General features: G+C 34.6%; 1 protein-coding gene across 4 annotated transcripts in view; it reads right to left on the bottom strand.

Moving 5' to 3' along the window:
- The window catches only part of STXBP4 (syntaxin binding protein 4), a 70653-nt gene that overhangs the window by 52196 nt on the left and 904 nt on the right, over positions 1 to 17553 (bottom strand). The window contains exons 2-11 of one of the 4 annotated variants that reach the window (XM_035342747.1): positions 16968 to 17080; positions 12634 to 12780; positions 9388 to 9461; positions 9104 to 9199; positions 8483 to 8552; positions 7538 to 7612; positions 4390 to 4475; positions 3614 to 3743; positions 2918 to 3050; positions 131 to 237 (exon numbers count right to left, since the gene is read on the bottom strand). In XM_035342747.1, the coding sequence (XP_035198638.1) occupies positions 131 to 237; positions 2918 to 3050; positions 3614 to 3743; positions 4390 to 4475; positions 7538 to 7612; positions 8483 to 8552; positions 9104 to 9199; positions 9388 to 9461; positions 12634 to 12701 (839 nt within the window). In that variant the 5' untranslated portion in view covers positions 12702 to 12780; positions 16968 to 17080. The remainder of the gene's footprint in view (positions 1 to 130; positions 238 to 2917; positions 3051 to 3613; positions 3744 to 4389; positions 4476 to 7537; positions 7613 to 8482; positions 8553 to 9103; positions 9200 to 9387; positions 9462 to 12633; positions 12781 to 16967; positions 17081 to 17553) is intronic. The other 3 variants (XM_035342748.1, XM_035342750.1, XM_035342749.1) reach the window with 3 other exon arrangements.

Here is a 17553-nt window from a genome sequence, read left to right as displayed (position 1 = left end):
CTTTATTTCAAAACATGAATATACCTTGTGTATCCTCTAAGCCCCCATGACAAGGATTTTCACATTAATGCAATAATTAATATAGTATAGTAACCCATTTTAGAATTAGCAGTTTGGTAGTAACAGATACCTCATCTTTGCTCCGTTGATTATACTTTTTGCTTCTTCATAGGAGACGCCAATCATTGACTCTTTGTTTATGGATACTAGTTGATCTCCAGGTTGCAATCGTCCATCCTAAGCCATAGCAAACAAAAACCCAAAACCACAGACTTTGTGTTAACAACTAACACTGCAGGAAGAACTATACAATCACAGCATGCACTCTGGAACTGTTAAGATATGAGATATCGAGAATGGCTACACATTTTGCATAAGGAGTTTTGAGAAACAAACAGCAGATCAAACGATGGAAGAAGATAAAAGGACACAGCTTACCATTGGCTTCCTTATTAATGACATAGGAAATGTCAGGACCCTAAAAGCAGCTTACACTGTGTATCTCAAGTTGATATCAGATTTCTTATGTACCCCTTAATTAACAGTGGAAAACAACCACTTCACTCAGTAAAACTAATTAGTTGTTTAGATTTTCATTTAATAAATACTAAAATTAAATTGTCCTAAGTAAATGGATGTAATTCAGTTTTCTAAAGGTAGGAACTTTCCCAAGATGGTACAGAATTCCATTTAAATCAACTTGCATCCCCACAAAGTTGGGCATCACCTGAATAAAAAACGTGATTGAGGCCTCACGTAACAGATACTCTTTTGTTTTTTATTTTTTTTTATTAAAGTGAGAAACTAAAGCAGATGTTCTGTTCTCTAAATTTACTGTAATCATTTAATCTGCATGACAGCAATCATTTTAAAAGCTTCATCAGACAGAATGGATCTCAGTGAAATTGTGTCAAGAAATCTGGACCCAGGGATATACTTCTGTTAAAAAAGAAGAAAACACAGAGTATTTTTTTCAGCAAGGAGTACCAACCCATCTGACTACAGGAGATTTCTTTGCTAATTAACTCAGCTGAGAGCTGAATTAATTTGTTTTTGAAGAAATAGACGTTCTTGGCTATACACAGGACTTTTCAGGCACTTACTATCCCTGTTCATCTTAAAGAGAAAAACAGATTAATTTACTAGGAATTCACCGGTCAAAAATACCTCAGAAGTAATACTGTCAACTTTGTGCTTCTGTTGAATTATTCATTGCAAACTTTCTACCAAACACAGTAACATATTGCATTTCTGCCTCAGAAACTATAAGACAAGACTTTAAATATGCTCGGGTACGTTTTTCAGTAGTATAAAGCTTTTTTAACTCACATTTTAAAGAGGCCTTAACAATTTAACTGAAAATGATGTTGTTCACCTACATATTACACATTGCCCATACCTATGGTTACAGTGTTATGACATTTGTGTAACGTAAAACACACGAAATTATACATAATATGTCTGTGTTCTTCAGTTTTTAAGAAATGTTTCATAGAAGCAATCTGACCATGTGAAACAAACTATGTACAGAGGAAGATTTGTAGGAAGTAAGTGAAATATATTTTTAAGACCAGTACGATTTTACATATTTGATGCAAAAATACATCAAATTTTAGTTCTGTTATTTCAGCCTATGATAGCACTTTACTACATTTCCCATCACAAAAAGCTCTGCATCTACAACTTCTCTTGCATAAAGCCTGCTAAAAGATACCAATGTCAATGCTGCCCTCTTGTGGCACAGATTTAAAATACACCCAGTAGTTAGGTTTCTCAAATACCTAACCAAGCTGGGGAAATTACCTCCAATATTGCTAATATTAGAATGTACTGCATACTAATGGCTCGGTCTCACTTGATCAATTATAAGCATGAGAAACTGTAAATTATATACATTTACAATTTGAAACATTTTTAAAAGCTATAACAAAACAGCAGAAAACAAAAGAAGAATGATTACCATTTATTCATTAAAAAGTCTGGGAGAAACACTGCGTTTTTTCTACCAATCTCTGCCTTTTGAGATTAATCTTAATCTACAAATATTCAGGCACAAATGGTTTAAGACTGGTTTTGGGGCAAAAATCTTTGGTTGTGAAAGTAAGTTGTACACTCTTGCTTGGCAGATAGCAAACATTGATTTACCTACACATCAGAAAAACCATAATAACAGGATGACAAGAAGACACTTGGATAAACAATTCTGTGTACTTGAACCAGACAGCTGTTATTTATGCATTTTTAAAAAACCTACAAGACCTCCTGTTTTACATATTGCAGTTGTCATAAATGAAAATAGTCATCAGTACTGATTCATATGTTTTATTAGTCTGCATTATCAGTTTATTATTATTATTTCCCTATACAATACTTTTCAACTGCAAGGATTCAACTAAACTAAGTCCAAGGGAAAAGCGATTTTTTGAATGTCTTAGTGACAAAAGCCGTGTAGATGTAGTGACATAGTTTAGTGATACAGTTTAATGGTGGATTTGGCAGTGGTGGGTTAAAGGTTGGAAAAGATGATCTCAGAGGTCTTTTCCAACCTAAATGATTCTATGATCCTGTAAAAAAAAAGATGCAAACTGTATGTCTGTCCCATCCTTGATGATTAGCTTGTATCATGTAACCTCTCTAAAATTTTTTGCTTTCTTACTTTCTACTATGGAAATTGGGAAATAAGATCCCGATGTACCTCACACAAACTCATGAATAATTTTCATTACCATGTAACCATGCTGTGGTGTAATGAGATAATTCTGTCTAGGGAGAAAGCAAGGAGAATCACAAAACAAACACAAATGAAATTAGTATTTACAATATAAATGTATGTATGTATATAATACTAAAGTAGCTACAAAACGAATGCAAAAATACAGAGGACTGAACAGTGTGGAGAGGAAAGGGCTTTATCTACCTTATGACAGTCACCACCAGGAATAATTTCTTGAATGTATACCAAAGGCCCTTCATTTCTGTCAATTCCCCCAACAATATTCAAACCTAGGCTTGTTCCTTTGCAAACAGAGATAATCTGAAATGCACTATCCCTAGGAAGAGAAAGAAAAAGAAAAGTCGAGTTACTTCACAGATGTAGATGCTCACTAGAGACCCACAAGTGTATACGCTGTCTATCTTGTTGATCTCACAAATATGTACCACAGTAACAAACAGATAAAATGGCATCATCTCTATGTTCAAGCACTATCCTGCCTGCTTACTACAAAATCAGCAACTTCAGGTATTACTTCAGGTAATTACAAGATGAACCAGTACGTTATTTTGCAAGACTAAACTTCTCTACTATATATAATCAAGGGATGACCTAGCTACAGTGTAAACCGGAAGCGTTAATTTGTTACAAGATATTGAGATCAACAGTCAACCTAATTTTTACCACATAAACAATAAATAAATTAGATAAAATGAGGAGAAAATTACTTGCAAAGCCCAAAAGTTTGTAATATCAATGGTATTATGTTAGAGGATTTAAAAAACAATTAATTTTGAACACTTCAAGGTTCAATCCAACATCTTCCTGAATACACCAATTCCTAAATACACCATTTTCTACATCTCACACAACAGAGTTACAATCAGCTTTAGGAATTACTTTGGAAGCTTTGGTGATGGTGCAGGGACAGAATTATTTCTGCTAATGGTGGTAATAATATCCTTTGGATGCAATTGAGGACTCTGTGACCTTGAGGACGACCCAGACGAAAGGCTGTCTACAGGTTTTCCTTTAAGAAGAGAAAGGATGGAAAAAAAAAGAGGTAAACCACACATTTGGGAAAAAACACAAAGTTTCAACTTGTGGGCCTAATTCATATTAGAAAGCAGAAAACTACAAGCAATCAGACAACCAAAAGAAAGTTCAAGTCTATGCAGCTAAGAATTGAGCCAGGGGTTCCAGGAATAATTCTTTAACTCATAGCAAGGGATGATTTTTTCAAACTGGGTGAAAAAAACATCACAACTGTCTTTCCTAAAGACCATGCTGTATAAAGACATTCTCACTAGGCAACAGTTCCAGGAGCATTAGAATTTACGGTATTCTAGCTCAATTTTTTATTACTTCGTAATCTCATGGTACCTTTCATCTACAAACACCAAACATGGTTCACACTATTCATTAATTAAAATTGCTGTAAGTAGAGGATAGAACATTTATTTTTGAGCTGGGGAAACTGACACAGAAACCAGTCAAGTTAAATATTTAGACCACAAAGTAAATGTTAAAGTCCTAAGTAAACACGTGTTTTGCCTGACATTCTGTTGCTCCAACACATCCTTCCCCCAAACAGAGTTTTCAGTGCTGGCATCTAGTCCACAGAAGCATGAAGACTGTCCTACAAGACTATGTCAGGAAAGGAAGCAATCTCTCACCAGTTAATAGTTGTGTTGGAGAACTTCTTGCAGAGTTGGTGTCACTGTGAGAGCCATACTTATCCATCAGGTCAAGAAACTCTTTCCTGTGGAAAAAAAAAGTTCCTCTTTGTCAGGACGTGGTATTAGCTCTAAACGCACCCTTCGAAATCTGCTAGCATCTCTGCTGAACAGTTACAGTTCCTCAGAAAGCAAAGTTCACTCTCAAATGAAAGAGGAAAGCCCTGTCAGATATAAAAGCATTCAGAAGAGGCAAGAAAAATGTAATGTAATCCAGAAGGATAAGGATGGAACAGCAACAAACTATGGATGGAACAGGCTATTGGTAGAAGAGCTTAATTATTACCTCTCTTTACCCTGGATTTCAAAACTTTCTAAACTTGTAGTTCAAGTCAGCTACAGATAATAAGACAAGTGGTATTACTTGGGTCCAAAACAAATTATTTACATTAGATGGAATCAGATAATATACCCATAGCATATTTGTATCTTTAAAGAATGCTTTTATTTCAATTAGTTTGAATGAGGACCCAGAAGAGAATGGCCATCAAGGTTGCGGCATTAGCCCCGGTCAAAAAGATTATAGAAAGAAGTGTTTCTTACTTATACAAGTAGTAGTAAAACAGATACAAATTCGTAACTTCTACTTAGCTTTCTCAAAAGTATGTGGTCCATTTCATCAGAGCTAGATATCATTATATATTAAATATTTTAAATATTAAATATTTTTAAATATATTAATATTTTATGTGCTTGGGCTTCACTTATCTTTTTCACAATTAAATCTTTTAAAAATCTCCAACTGATAAAATAAAGGGTAATTCTTCAGCTCTGCATGAATATTTGAGCTATCAATTCTCATTCACAGTAATATCTTGTTCTACAGTACTCGTTTACTGGATTGTGAGTCACACCAGTCACAATCGAACAGGAAGACATTTGTGAAAAAATGTTATCCGTCTGAAATATGTATTTACTATCTATTATTTTCTTATACATGCCTTAGAAAATCTATCACAACATACACATATGAAGATGGATCAAAACCAAGAGCTTTTGCTGTAATAAAGCACAAAGCTATGCCCACTTTACTATAACAGAAGTTGCAAATCGCTGTTCTTTCAACCTCATGGTGAACGGTGAAAAGAAAGTTCTGATTCATCTTTTTGTGTAAAGTTTTAGAACTTATCTTTTTCTTTACTACAAAAAATATATATTCATTTATTTAAATACTTGCTACAATTCATTGCTATACTTTTTATTTAAATACACTGCAAATTTTCCCTTTCATTCATTCATTTGTTCCAGTTTTGAAATGGAAAAAAAAAATTCAACTACTGAGCTCAAGCTAGAGGCTCTTTACAAGTAATCTAAATCTGATTAATAATTACATTTCTTTTAAGACCAATATGTATTTGACGCTTTTAAATGAATCAAATCAGACAAAGGCACTTATCAATTAACCAATAAAGTTATAGTTTGCTCTCATTTTTGACAGAAAGAAAAAACAGTCAGTTGCACTGTTGAAAAAAATAATAATCAAAAACAGTTCTTTGCAGAAATAAACTGGCAAAAAAGCAGCAGAGATGAAGATCTTGTATTACATATGCTAAAAAGCAACAAGTAATAATAGTCTTAATAATCTAATATTAAATGCAGCCTAATATAAAAAGACATTTTTTTAATAATCTGAGCTATATCTATCTCAGTAATGAAAGATTTTAAAATAAAATAAAATCTAGAATGGTATAAGCCAGCATCATCATCAAATTAATATAATAGAATTAAAAATTAGAGAAAGAGGACATGAATTAACTGATTGCAGTAAATGTATTCCCATGTAATTCCGGTGACTGCAGACGGTTATTGAAGTCTGTTGGATGTGTTGTCAAAAAAACAAACAACCAACCAAAAAAAAAAAAAAAAGATAAAAAATTTATTGAACTAATGTCAAATCCAGGGAACACACACGAACGCAGTTCAGCGTAAATTGGATCTTTTATCACAGTCACAAAAAAATCCTTCAGAGCTGTCTGAGCGAGGGACTGTATGGAGTGGCACATTCTGTGCAGGGCACTGGGCATACCACCAGAACGGTAAAAGGACTGATGGATTTTAATTATTCAAGGAGTTTAGAGGAACTAGGTCAGTATGCTTTAGATAAAAGCAGATTAAGAGTGGACCTCATGTATCTAGGCAGCCTGAAAAAAGGAGAGATCAGAGGCTACAGTACAGAGGCTACAGTACAGAGGCAAAAGGAGAGATGAGAGGCTACAGTACAGTACTGTGCAGATTGTTAAATACAAAAATAAAGGGGCAGAAATGGGACCCTTAAGTCAGAAAAAGACAAGGAATTTGGAGAAAATTCCTTTATGGAGACCTACTCTAAGTGGAACATCCTAGCAGTGGCAAATAGCAGCAACTACTCTCACAATGATTATCAAATATAGTTGTGTAACAGCAATTTCCTGAAGAGATTTAAGTCAAAAGGGGATACAAGCCTAGATCCTAACATTTCCTATGATTCTGTGCCAATATTAGTTTATATGCTTAACTTCAGACAACAAGATTAACGTGATATTTAACAGATACGTCCTTATAATAGAGGTATTTTGGGCTACCTGCTGCAGCGAACAGTTTAACCTACTTATCCAAACTAATTCAGAGCTCATTAGAAACTGAAAAGCAAACTACTGAGGTGAAACAAGAACCAAATTTGCCTTTTCAGAAGGTAAGACCAACTTAAATCACAGTTTTGTGGTACTGTAGGTCTAGTGCATTTCCTCATTTTTTATTTTAACATGTGAGATGTGCTAAAAAATGCTATTATTATAGCAAATAATTCTAAGGGTATTAGCTGGTAACATAGCATTTCAGTCCTCTCCATTGAACTGAAATTGGCCAGAGCTTACCACTTTAATTGATGTGAGCAGTCTAATTAAAATGAGTATTCCAGTCCTCACTGCCCAGGACACTAACAAAATGCATTGTTATAAAAATATAACATTTAAAAACTGTGACATGTGCTGCAATTTTGTGATTAACCTTAATCTGAAAAAATAATATATATATATATGCCTTCTCAGACTTAGCTACTGCATTGGATTTTGTCAGTTTTGAAGTTAACGCAACACTATTTTTCTCTTACTTTGCTTCTTCATCTCTGGCAACTAGCAGAGACATGTGATTAGATGCTGAAGCTGTTCGCAAGATGTCAACGGCCCTAGAAAGAGGGGGAAAAATAATAAAGTAAATATACCAGGGTTCTGTCAAGAAATACACAGTAGGTAATGCTAAAATGATGGGAAAATGAACAAATTCTTAATATAGTTAATAATTTTGACTAAGAGATACAGAGAAAAGTTTGTCAGCAGCATAACCCAAATTAAGCACTGGAGAACTAAGCAAAAAAAAACAGACTGTGGTGAGTTTGTGCCTGATGATGGGAATACACTGGGATTGTTCTTTCTTTCCCTTCCCTTTTGTCCCCATCTCTCCTTGGGCCATCCTACTGGACCCTGGACCTCCTTTAGGATTAACAGCCTACACCAGAGAAAGAATACTGCTCAGATATCTTCCATTGCTTAGGATTTCACTCACCAACATATACTGTAATTTTGCATTGCATTTTAATTCCACATCTTACTCTTAAAAATTAGGCATCACATTGATCTCTGGTGATCCAGCTACAGGAACCATCAAACATTCTACATTTTTTTTTTCCTAAGCAATACCTCCTTAATTATCCCATTACAATGATACTTGTTAACTGCACTATTTATTCTCACCAGTATTCAACCAAAATGTAAATATAAAATATTGTAACAGCTTAATATGCTTTAATGCTATTTTCACACACATTCTATAATCTGCATCATTACAAAACTATCTTATTCTGCCATTACAAAAGCATTTGAACTCCCATCACTTTTCTGATAGTTTTGCATAATTAGCTTTATTAAATTCATTGCCGGTTCAACTCCTGTGACCTTAGTGGAGTTGTGGTCGTTAATCAGTGGTCGATATGGCCACAAATAAATAAATACATACATTTCAAGCTCTAATGCACATCTACTCAACAGTACAAACGTACCTTTCATTGGTTACTCCAATTAAGTTTTCTCCATTGACATCCAAAATAAGGTCTCCCGCGAGCAAACGGCCTTGTAATGAAATCAACAGCCACTCATGAATCAACAGGAAAGTGGAGAATGTATTATATTATGGTAATAAAGCAGTTTTGTTTTTTTTTCCTTTCAATTTTATTTGATCTAATGCATAAACAACCTTACGACATTCAGCAGCTTAGGTTCTGATCCTGATTTATCTATGCCACTGTGACAAGACTAATGACAATCAGTCAGTGTTACTAATCACAGAACAGCTACAGAAAATAAACGTTATTTGTATTATAGCACAAATATTTGCAGCACTGGAGTCCATAGTTTTGGAAGTAACTTTTGGCTGAATGTTGCTGATAACATGCATGTAAGCTACCATGCATGAATACATTTATATTTTATATTTGATAAAGACATCTCTAAAATATATTTTAGAACCATTTTTATTTTTAACCTTTTGCAAGTCTCAAGTGTAGGAACGATCACTTTTGAAGTAATTATTTTAAATGATCAATCTGCGTAAGAGAAGATGGAATCTCAAAAAAGCTTTTTATTTACAGCACGTTTGCAAAAATACATTTTAAATTACTTACTATCTACAGCAGCAACCCCTCCAGGTAGAATTCTCTTTATGAAAATCCCATAATCTTCTGCAGTTTGTGCCCGGTAGCCTCCAATAATTTTAACTCCTGAACAACCAACAAAAGAAACAGGCAAGAAATTGTTATTCCATCTACTGTGCTAAATGGATTTACAGTCAAATCCATAAAATTTGGATAAATTAAACTTCTACTGGTGTCAGTGTTAACTGGATAAGCTCACCAGGTGCTTTTAGGTCTGGTTTGCTCTGCATCAACAGAATGTGCAACGTAATTACCTAGTCCATTCTGACAATCAGAAAAAGAAATGCGGTGAACAGCTCGATTGATTCCATGAGGGCCCATAATCGTCCTATGAAATAAAATAAAAATCATTAGATCTCTAATGACATAAATGTATATAAAGCTATGTTAATACAGAAGAAATTCCAGTGACCATGTTTTTAACTCTAATAGAAACCAAAATGAGTCTTCTTGACTGTCAACCTTATTTGAAACCTTTATGCCACTTCTCCCCTCCAGTGAAAACTCAATCTTTTCATCATAAATATGAGATGATAAGGGTAAAATAACGTATGCTTTGTTTATTTCCATTCTCCCCAGAGAACTTCAGGCTGAATTCTGAATCCCACTTTACTTATAGTAAAGGGATTTTGATTAAATAGAAGCAAAATTCCATGACCTGGTCCAGCTTAATGTTTAGGCAAGAAAAACACATCATAACATCTCAGATCAGCTGATGAATATTACGACAGAATCACAGCCAAGACAGTGCATCCAAAACATTTGCTAAAACATCTAACATACAACTTTGTGGTTATTCGTGAATGTAAGCTTTTCCCTGCAGTCTTTCATTTCTTATTCAACACTGTTCTGTTTATAAAGGCTTCTTTCCAAACGCTATTGCCTGCTCCTCTTTGTACCCTCCAACCCCAGGTCAGAATTCCAGGCATCTGAAGGCAGATGAGCATTTTGTAGGCACGTGATAATGGGAAAGAATTAAATAAGTATACAAAGTAAAATTAGATCCTTGAAACCCATATTTACAATTCCATCAGAAACGTTTCCAGTGTACTGCTGTGAGAATGTAAAACATTAAGAATTCCTTTATATTCAGAGTAATTGGCCACACTTTACCACTTGTCAATTTTCATTTTGATGAGCTACTATAGAAAAAACAAGCTGTGTCACAGATCCTTTGTCTTCCCACTACACCATTTTTGGAGAAGACTCACCAGATACCTTCTGCAAAAAAAGCAGAAGCACAATTTAGGTTTTCCTGCTTTGACCTACATACATATTGTTCTGTATTAGATAAGACGTAGTATTTTCTAGAGCATGATGTTGAAGTGAAATGGAACAACTAAAATTCATTAGTGGAGGGGGGGGGGAGAGGGGGATCAAAATGGAGGACATAGTGACCCAAATCCTCCCACGCAGCCAAATCCAGCATGCACCTTCAACTCCTAGCCTGAAACTCAGTATTTCAGCAAAATTTGGAGTACATGCCATTAAAGGGTGTCCTGCCAGGGAAGACAGAAACCCAGAAGGTCCAAATGTTCCTAAATTCCAGCAGCAAGCAAGATTCAGGTCATAAAGAACATCCCAAATCTTTCACTTTTGCATAAGAAAACTGTGTGAGTCCTTTATCAAGGAGTAAGCACTTAAAAAAAAAAAAACAACAACAACATGACAATTTTTTCCACAATCTCAAATTCCCAAGTATTTGCAAAATTAGCCTTTGCTTCAGAAAGGTTAGCCATAAGAACAGACCTAATGATTAATCTTTAAAACAAACAAGAAGCCTACGTGTCAAACATCCTGTAATTTTCACTGCATTATTCCTCCCAGTATCTGTTCCACAGGCTAAAAAGGACCGACGAAGCCTAGTCAGTGTATTTTGCCACTGCCCAGACTGCACATGACCTTGCTATGGTGTGACAGAGCATAAGACCCACTTCATGAGGCTAAAAGTGAATGAAATCACTTCTATTTTTTCACATTTTGAGAGGACGAATAAACCCCAAAGTCTGTTATTTCTTTAACAAAACTTTTTGGGGTCAACTACTTCTATACTACAGCAATGGATCATTTTGCATTATTGCTGAGTACTGGCATCTCAATTATCCCATGAATTTAAGCTGTTTTAAGGCTGAAAGACAATATACCAGTCACTTGCTTTAGAGCTCTGTCCTGATTTGTATCCATCTTTGAAAACTTAGACAAGAAAAAAATGATCTTTAAAATATGCAATTATTCTTTCCATTTTCTTTCCTGTTTTGCCTTTTACTGTGCTGCCATACTCTTAGCGGTTTTCACATAGTAGTCATTTGCTCATACATTGCAGAGATCCACACATGACTGTTATTTATTATTTAATATGTATTTTTTCCAGTAATAGAGACCTCAACTTAACTGCATTTTCCTTAATTAATATCTCAGTGCACACTTGCCAAAATAGTCCATCAGGAATATTGTACTTTTTCCTTATCTTCTGTATTATTAGTGAAGAATGAAGAGTAGCAAATCAAGCTACCTCAACACATGCATAGAATATTATTATTGGGTTAACCATAACTTTTGGAAAAAAAGAAAAAGCACAAACAAATGTTAAGCTTCAGCTTTACACAGTTTATTTTGTGAAGTTTTAGAAGATCAAATCTCAGATTTTAAGTCTTCAATATTTCAAAGGAATACAGAGATTACAGTAAATGTACACGAAGATCAGGACATTATCAAATCAGGGCACAGAGCACGTAATATGAAAGGATCTATGTTTCTATAAGTAACAGGCAATGCGTTCAAGAGAGCTAACGTAAACTTGATTCTGATTAAGAGGATACAGAGAATATAAACCAACTGGCAGCAGTAACAAAAATAACGTGTTCTTTGTAGAAAAAGATGCACATTAAATAATCAATTAAATGTCACTGCTCTTTCCTATAGAAGTCATATACAAATATTTTCAAGCCAGCTTTTAGCACACAGAAGAGAAAAAAAAAAGGTGAGGTGAGACAATAGCTGAAATCAACAAGCTAGACCATGACTTCATGACATTAAAATTATGACAAAATATTAAACAACACTTCAGCTGAAGTCTTGGAATGCTAATAGACTGAGTGCACATCATTTTGTGCAGACGTTCTAGTAAAGACTATTAAAATGAAGTCTTGGGTACTTTATTTCTATTACTTTGTTATCAGCACATACAAGGAAGTTCAACAGCTTTCTGTTTTATCCCTTCTAGAGACTTATCAGAACACGTGGCTCTGGGTATTATTCTGTTCTGTATTCCTGAGAAATTATTAGTCATTTATGGCCACAAACAGAATATTTAGCTAGACTTATCAATGGAAGAATAATACTCTTCCCTCAAGAATAGATATGATTTGGCACTTACTCAAAATCTTAACGATAAAAGAAACAAGCAGCTGAAAATGGCTACAGCTGTTAAATGATCTCAATTGTACCCTTCCCAATCGCAAGCTAGAAAAACGCCATGAGAACCCAAAGGTTAAGCATACCAGTATAAGAGAGAAAGACCATCGAAACGCTCTGGTTCATCTTCATCTCCTGGTGAGAGTAAGGACATTCTTCAGTACAGCAACCAAAATACACTGGAGGTTTCCAGTTCAACGGGATAAAGGTTATCAGCAGGACAATTTCTGCTACTAACCAAAAAACAAAGTCAAACAGACAGAGCCCGAGACGAGTGTCTCTGCCTACTTAATCTTCTCTGAAACCCTCTGCGTCACATTGGCTAATTCAGCTATCCAGGCAACGTTTACTTTTTCTGTTTGAAATGGCAATTTGTAGCAACTTTAGACTGATAAATGCAGAGGAGGGAAAAATTACTTGCATTTATTAAAACTGGGATTGTGCAATCTATAGCTAGCAGCAGCGAGCAGATGGAATAATTCAACTTATTTATTCATGTTCTTCCGGTTATTTATTTACATGCTCCCTACAAACAAGGTCAAAAAAGTAACTCATGACCTTTCCAAAGCAACCTGCCTAGCAGGCTGGGTTATATACATCCACACACAAAAGGGAAAGCCCACAAAGCAGACAGACTGAAAGCATTAAGCAAATGCCATTATGCTATTACTTGGCATTCCCAGTTACAGTACTGACTTGTGGCATGCTTTAACTTAGTTTTTGCCTTTCAGTATCCAACAGTCTGAGGTTTACACAGAACTTGGGCTACATCTTTTCAGTAGAAATGGACACTGACATGCTTGTTTTTTGTGAAAGCAAGTAAAATTGGTACAAAAAATGACCGCATTTTGTTACATATCCTGATGATTTTTATAGCATGAGTAGGTGAACAGTAGGTATGATTCTGTAAATCCCATTTTTCTAGAAATGATCTGTGAGCCTTCTGTTTCTGAGGCTTATTCTTTTAAACATAAAATATTTTAACTTCCTACTGAATACTCAGAATTGGCATTCTTAATCTAAATGAACCTCAAAAACGATCCCCTACATTTCAATGCCTACTTCCAGAAATCCTTTGTCCTTGAGCTACCAAAAAAGCCACAAAGCTTTGCAGTGCCTTTTTATTTCAACAAACCCAACGGAACATCAGAAAAACACCTGAAGGAATGAATTTCTGTCATTGCATTGAGAATAGTTCCCAAAAGAAAAACTATACAACTATTTCCAGACGTAAGACTGTTCTGACCTGAGGCTTGGTCTTTGCAGAGGTATGCATATTTTTGGAAGTTCTGAGCTTCTGACAGCAGTTTAATTACCTACTGTCTCCTTCCATGTTTATATCACAGTATACACTCCCATTACTGCCCTGTTTTCTAAAAGATATTAAAAAAAAAAAAAGGCATTTTAAAATGAAAATCAAATATTCTGTGTTCATTAAGGCCTTTAAATATAAAGATGAATCCTGTCTAAAGCAGGGAGTAAACCTGTGATGAGACAGCATCTGTCAGCGTCTAGAGCCGCACAGTGGGAGAGCGTGGCTATACAGAAAATGCATATGCTTAGCTAATGCACTTCTTTTTTTTTTTTTTTAAAGTTGTAGTAACTGTGTTTTTAGTAGCATGTAATCATTCTGGGAAAACAGTATTTATGCTTATAAGCAATGTGCTATGTGGTGTTCAAGAATTGTGAGGTCAGTCCCTAGTGTCTGCAATCCGAGACAGACAGAAAGCTGACGTGACCTACTAAAGACTGAGGAAAAGTCCAGTGATGGAAGTGGGAACATAAAAGCAGCCTTCCCAATTCCCACAAAGTGAAGGACTCCCACTGGCCTCATTTGGAGTGCTCACATACATTTACTGATGAAAACGTGTGCCTTTGTAGCCTTTCCTAAATCAGTTTAATTCTGCTAGTGCTTCTGGTGTTAGTCCAAAGAAGGAAAAGTCACCAATATTTTAAGCATTATATCAATTTGATTAGCTCCAGGCAAAATTACAGAAGATGGCCAGTAAAATACCAATAGCTCTTCTACCACAAAATTTTAATTGTTCTTAACACCAATGGAGTTCAATTTGTGGTATCAGTGTATAGAGCATTTGTCAAAACAAATCACTCAGAACAATAGAGCTTTTTCACAATGTCATGCTTTTTTCAATACAAACACACACACTTAAAAATATGACTCAAGGCTATGCATTTCCGTTATTAAAAAATAAAAATTGATTTTTATTAAACCAGACATGACAAACTTCCCAACAATATACGCAGATGTAAAATAGTATCAACCTCCTTATTTCTCCAATCTCTTTTTTCTAGAGTTTGGTTATCAGAAATACATCTCTTGTTCTAAAATTGCTTCTCCGTTCCTTCTTCAAGGTAAAACCATAAATTGTTCAGCTTCCTGAACTCATCCCCAAGGCTTCTGTCCCTCTTTACCTTAAAGTTCTGTTGCTGTGCTGCTTTTTCTAACGGAGTCATACAGAGAACTGGTATTGCTTCTCTTGCCAGTTCAAGAGAACTCTGCCTTTCAAGAACATACTCCGTGGAATTCAAATTATTTTTTACTCCTAGAAGGAGCTTAGAACATAGTAACACATAAAAACAAAACAACAACAACAACAACAAAACACCATAAAATCTAGTATTTGCAAATAAGACTGAATTTTTCAAGAGAGATTATTTGTTACTTTGTGCAGCAAGCAAACCAAGATTTGTTTTCAGAGAGTAAGCTATTCTCTTTGGCAACATTATTAATTATGACTCACCTTTCCCGAAAGAAATTTTGTAATGCTTTAGCAACCGAGATGAATTATAGGATAATTTTGTAGACAGTAAAAAACATCTGCATAATCTTTTGTAGCAAGATTCACAAGACCATTTATCATAACTAAAAAAGATCTTTTATGAAAATCCAATACAAGTGAGTTATGCAACCATAACCTTTCAGGTTCACAAACCCTGAAAGGTGAAAATTCGTTATGACACTAAACACCACAGCCAAGAGACAGTATGAGCAAATGTTTTCTTCTGATCTATCCCAAAACACTAATTATTCAAGAATGTATTTTGCTGATTAGGTCATAAAGATTAAGAGAAAACATGTATCATTATGTGGCAGTTGTTAAACATGAAAAAAAAAAAAAAGCTTGAGCAACAGCTTGAGCAACCTTGTAATTAAGTAGAAGCATGAATGGTTTGAGGCTAACCCCTTGCATAGAGAAAAAATGTATTATTTAAAGTTTAGGTAAGCCTCAATTAACATCTAATCAACTACATTCTTAAAGCAGTGTACATTGATATTGGTTCCCAGACGCGAAAAAAAAGTACAGAAAATCAGTCTTGCATCATGATGTAGTTTAAGTATGGTTTTGTGCACCAATTTCACGTTAATTTCTTATTTGAAAAACTGCTTTTGGAATACAGTCATCTAGTAACTATTTATACAATGAACCTTGCATAGGGACCTAGCAAAACATAGCTTTTTAAAGATATACCTTTGTATTACATGCCCCTTTATTTCCATCTGACAATCAGAGCAATTGCATCTTCAAATCCCAGGAAAAATCAGTTATTTTTTTAATAAATGCTCTGTGATTTTTTTTTTAAATTAAGTTATTCACGAAGTGGTATAATTCAAAATCTATGCTAAATTGTTTGACAATGCCTTTGAGTACTACTAGCTGGAATCTATTGCATAAACACAGTAAACGTCATACAGTTGAATATAAGCTGTCTGCGCCCGTTTTTCATTATGTTTTTTGATGACAGTGTTGGCATGGTTATTTAACAGTTTGGGAGGAGTCTGAACTTACGATTTTCAATCATGACTAAATCCAACTTTGTCCTTTAGAATTTGACCCAACTATTAAATGGATAACATTACAGTTTATAGAATTTAATATAACTGTCATTATATATCCCGTGGCACTGTTTTTAAAACAAAACAAACAAACAAACAAAAACCAGAAAGATGGTTCCAAAGCACAGCAATAAAAGACTTTAGTCATGCCTATTATTCTTTAAAAATAATGCATTATAATTCATAAATTCAATTCAGTGTTATGTTGATGTAGTTGCCCCATATACACAAGGAAGTCATTTACTATATACAAGTATGTTTTTATAGTTTCAAAAGTATTAAGAAATTTCTATGGGGGGCTTTATCTCTAGAGAACCAATTCAAATTGAATGCCAATTAACTTGATGAAAAGCGTAAGAGCTATTTCTTCCCTTTATGTCTAAATTCACTGGTGTTGGTGTTACCTTTTGTAAGAAGTTGCTTCAAACTGTTTCAGTATTAATATTTCTTTAAGACACCAGCAAAACAAGATCCTGCTAAGTAAACTTCAAGAATTTTCATATTACAAGCCAGTAATTTTTGCATTCCTGTACGTGGGGGGCGGGGGGGGGGGGAAGTACTTACTTTTTATTCAGGTTTGTTAGGGGATCTGTACTGGACATCTTCAATTCTATTAAAAATTCAAAATGAAGAATTCTGAAACACGAAGCACTGGCTCATAACCAGGACAATAATTGCTGTAAAAAAGGAGAAACCACCTTCTGAAATGTATATGGCTGTTTATTTTCAAGCACTGACAACAATTCTTATTTATTACTAACAAAAATCCAGTGGGAGAAGAGAATTTTCATGATAAACCAGATACACTTCAATGGTGAAAACAGTAAGCAGATAATTCAGACTTAGCTGTATATTGTACCAAAACATCTGACAACCTAATTTACTTTTAATTCATGAGTCAGGAAGTAGAAGTAAATCGGAACACTCTGTGATTAAAAACTTATATATATACACGTATATATACAAAAAAGTGAGACTAAAATACCAGGATAAAATAATTGTGCAAGATAAAAATAATGTCTGATTTTCTTCTAGAAAAGGTTAGGTGAGTCTAATAGTGTTATGGACAAGGTGAGGTGTTCTATGTGTCTTACTTTCTCACATTTTTTCACTTGCCATCTAGTATTCAGCACCTCTGGAATTCTGACTT

This window comes from Oxyura jamaicensis, chromosome 18, assembly GCF_011077185.1.
Source record: "Oxyura jamaicensis isolate SHBP4307 breed ruddy duck chromosome 18, BPBGC_Ojam_1.0, whole genome shotgun sequence".
Classification (NCBI taxonomy): Eukaryota; Metazoa; Chordata; class Aves; order Anseriformes; family Anatidae; genus Oxyura; species Oxyura jamaicensis.
The sequence above is the reverse complement of the archived record's forward strand: the minus strand, read 5'-3'. Positions and strand labels throughout refer to the sequence as shown.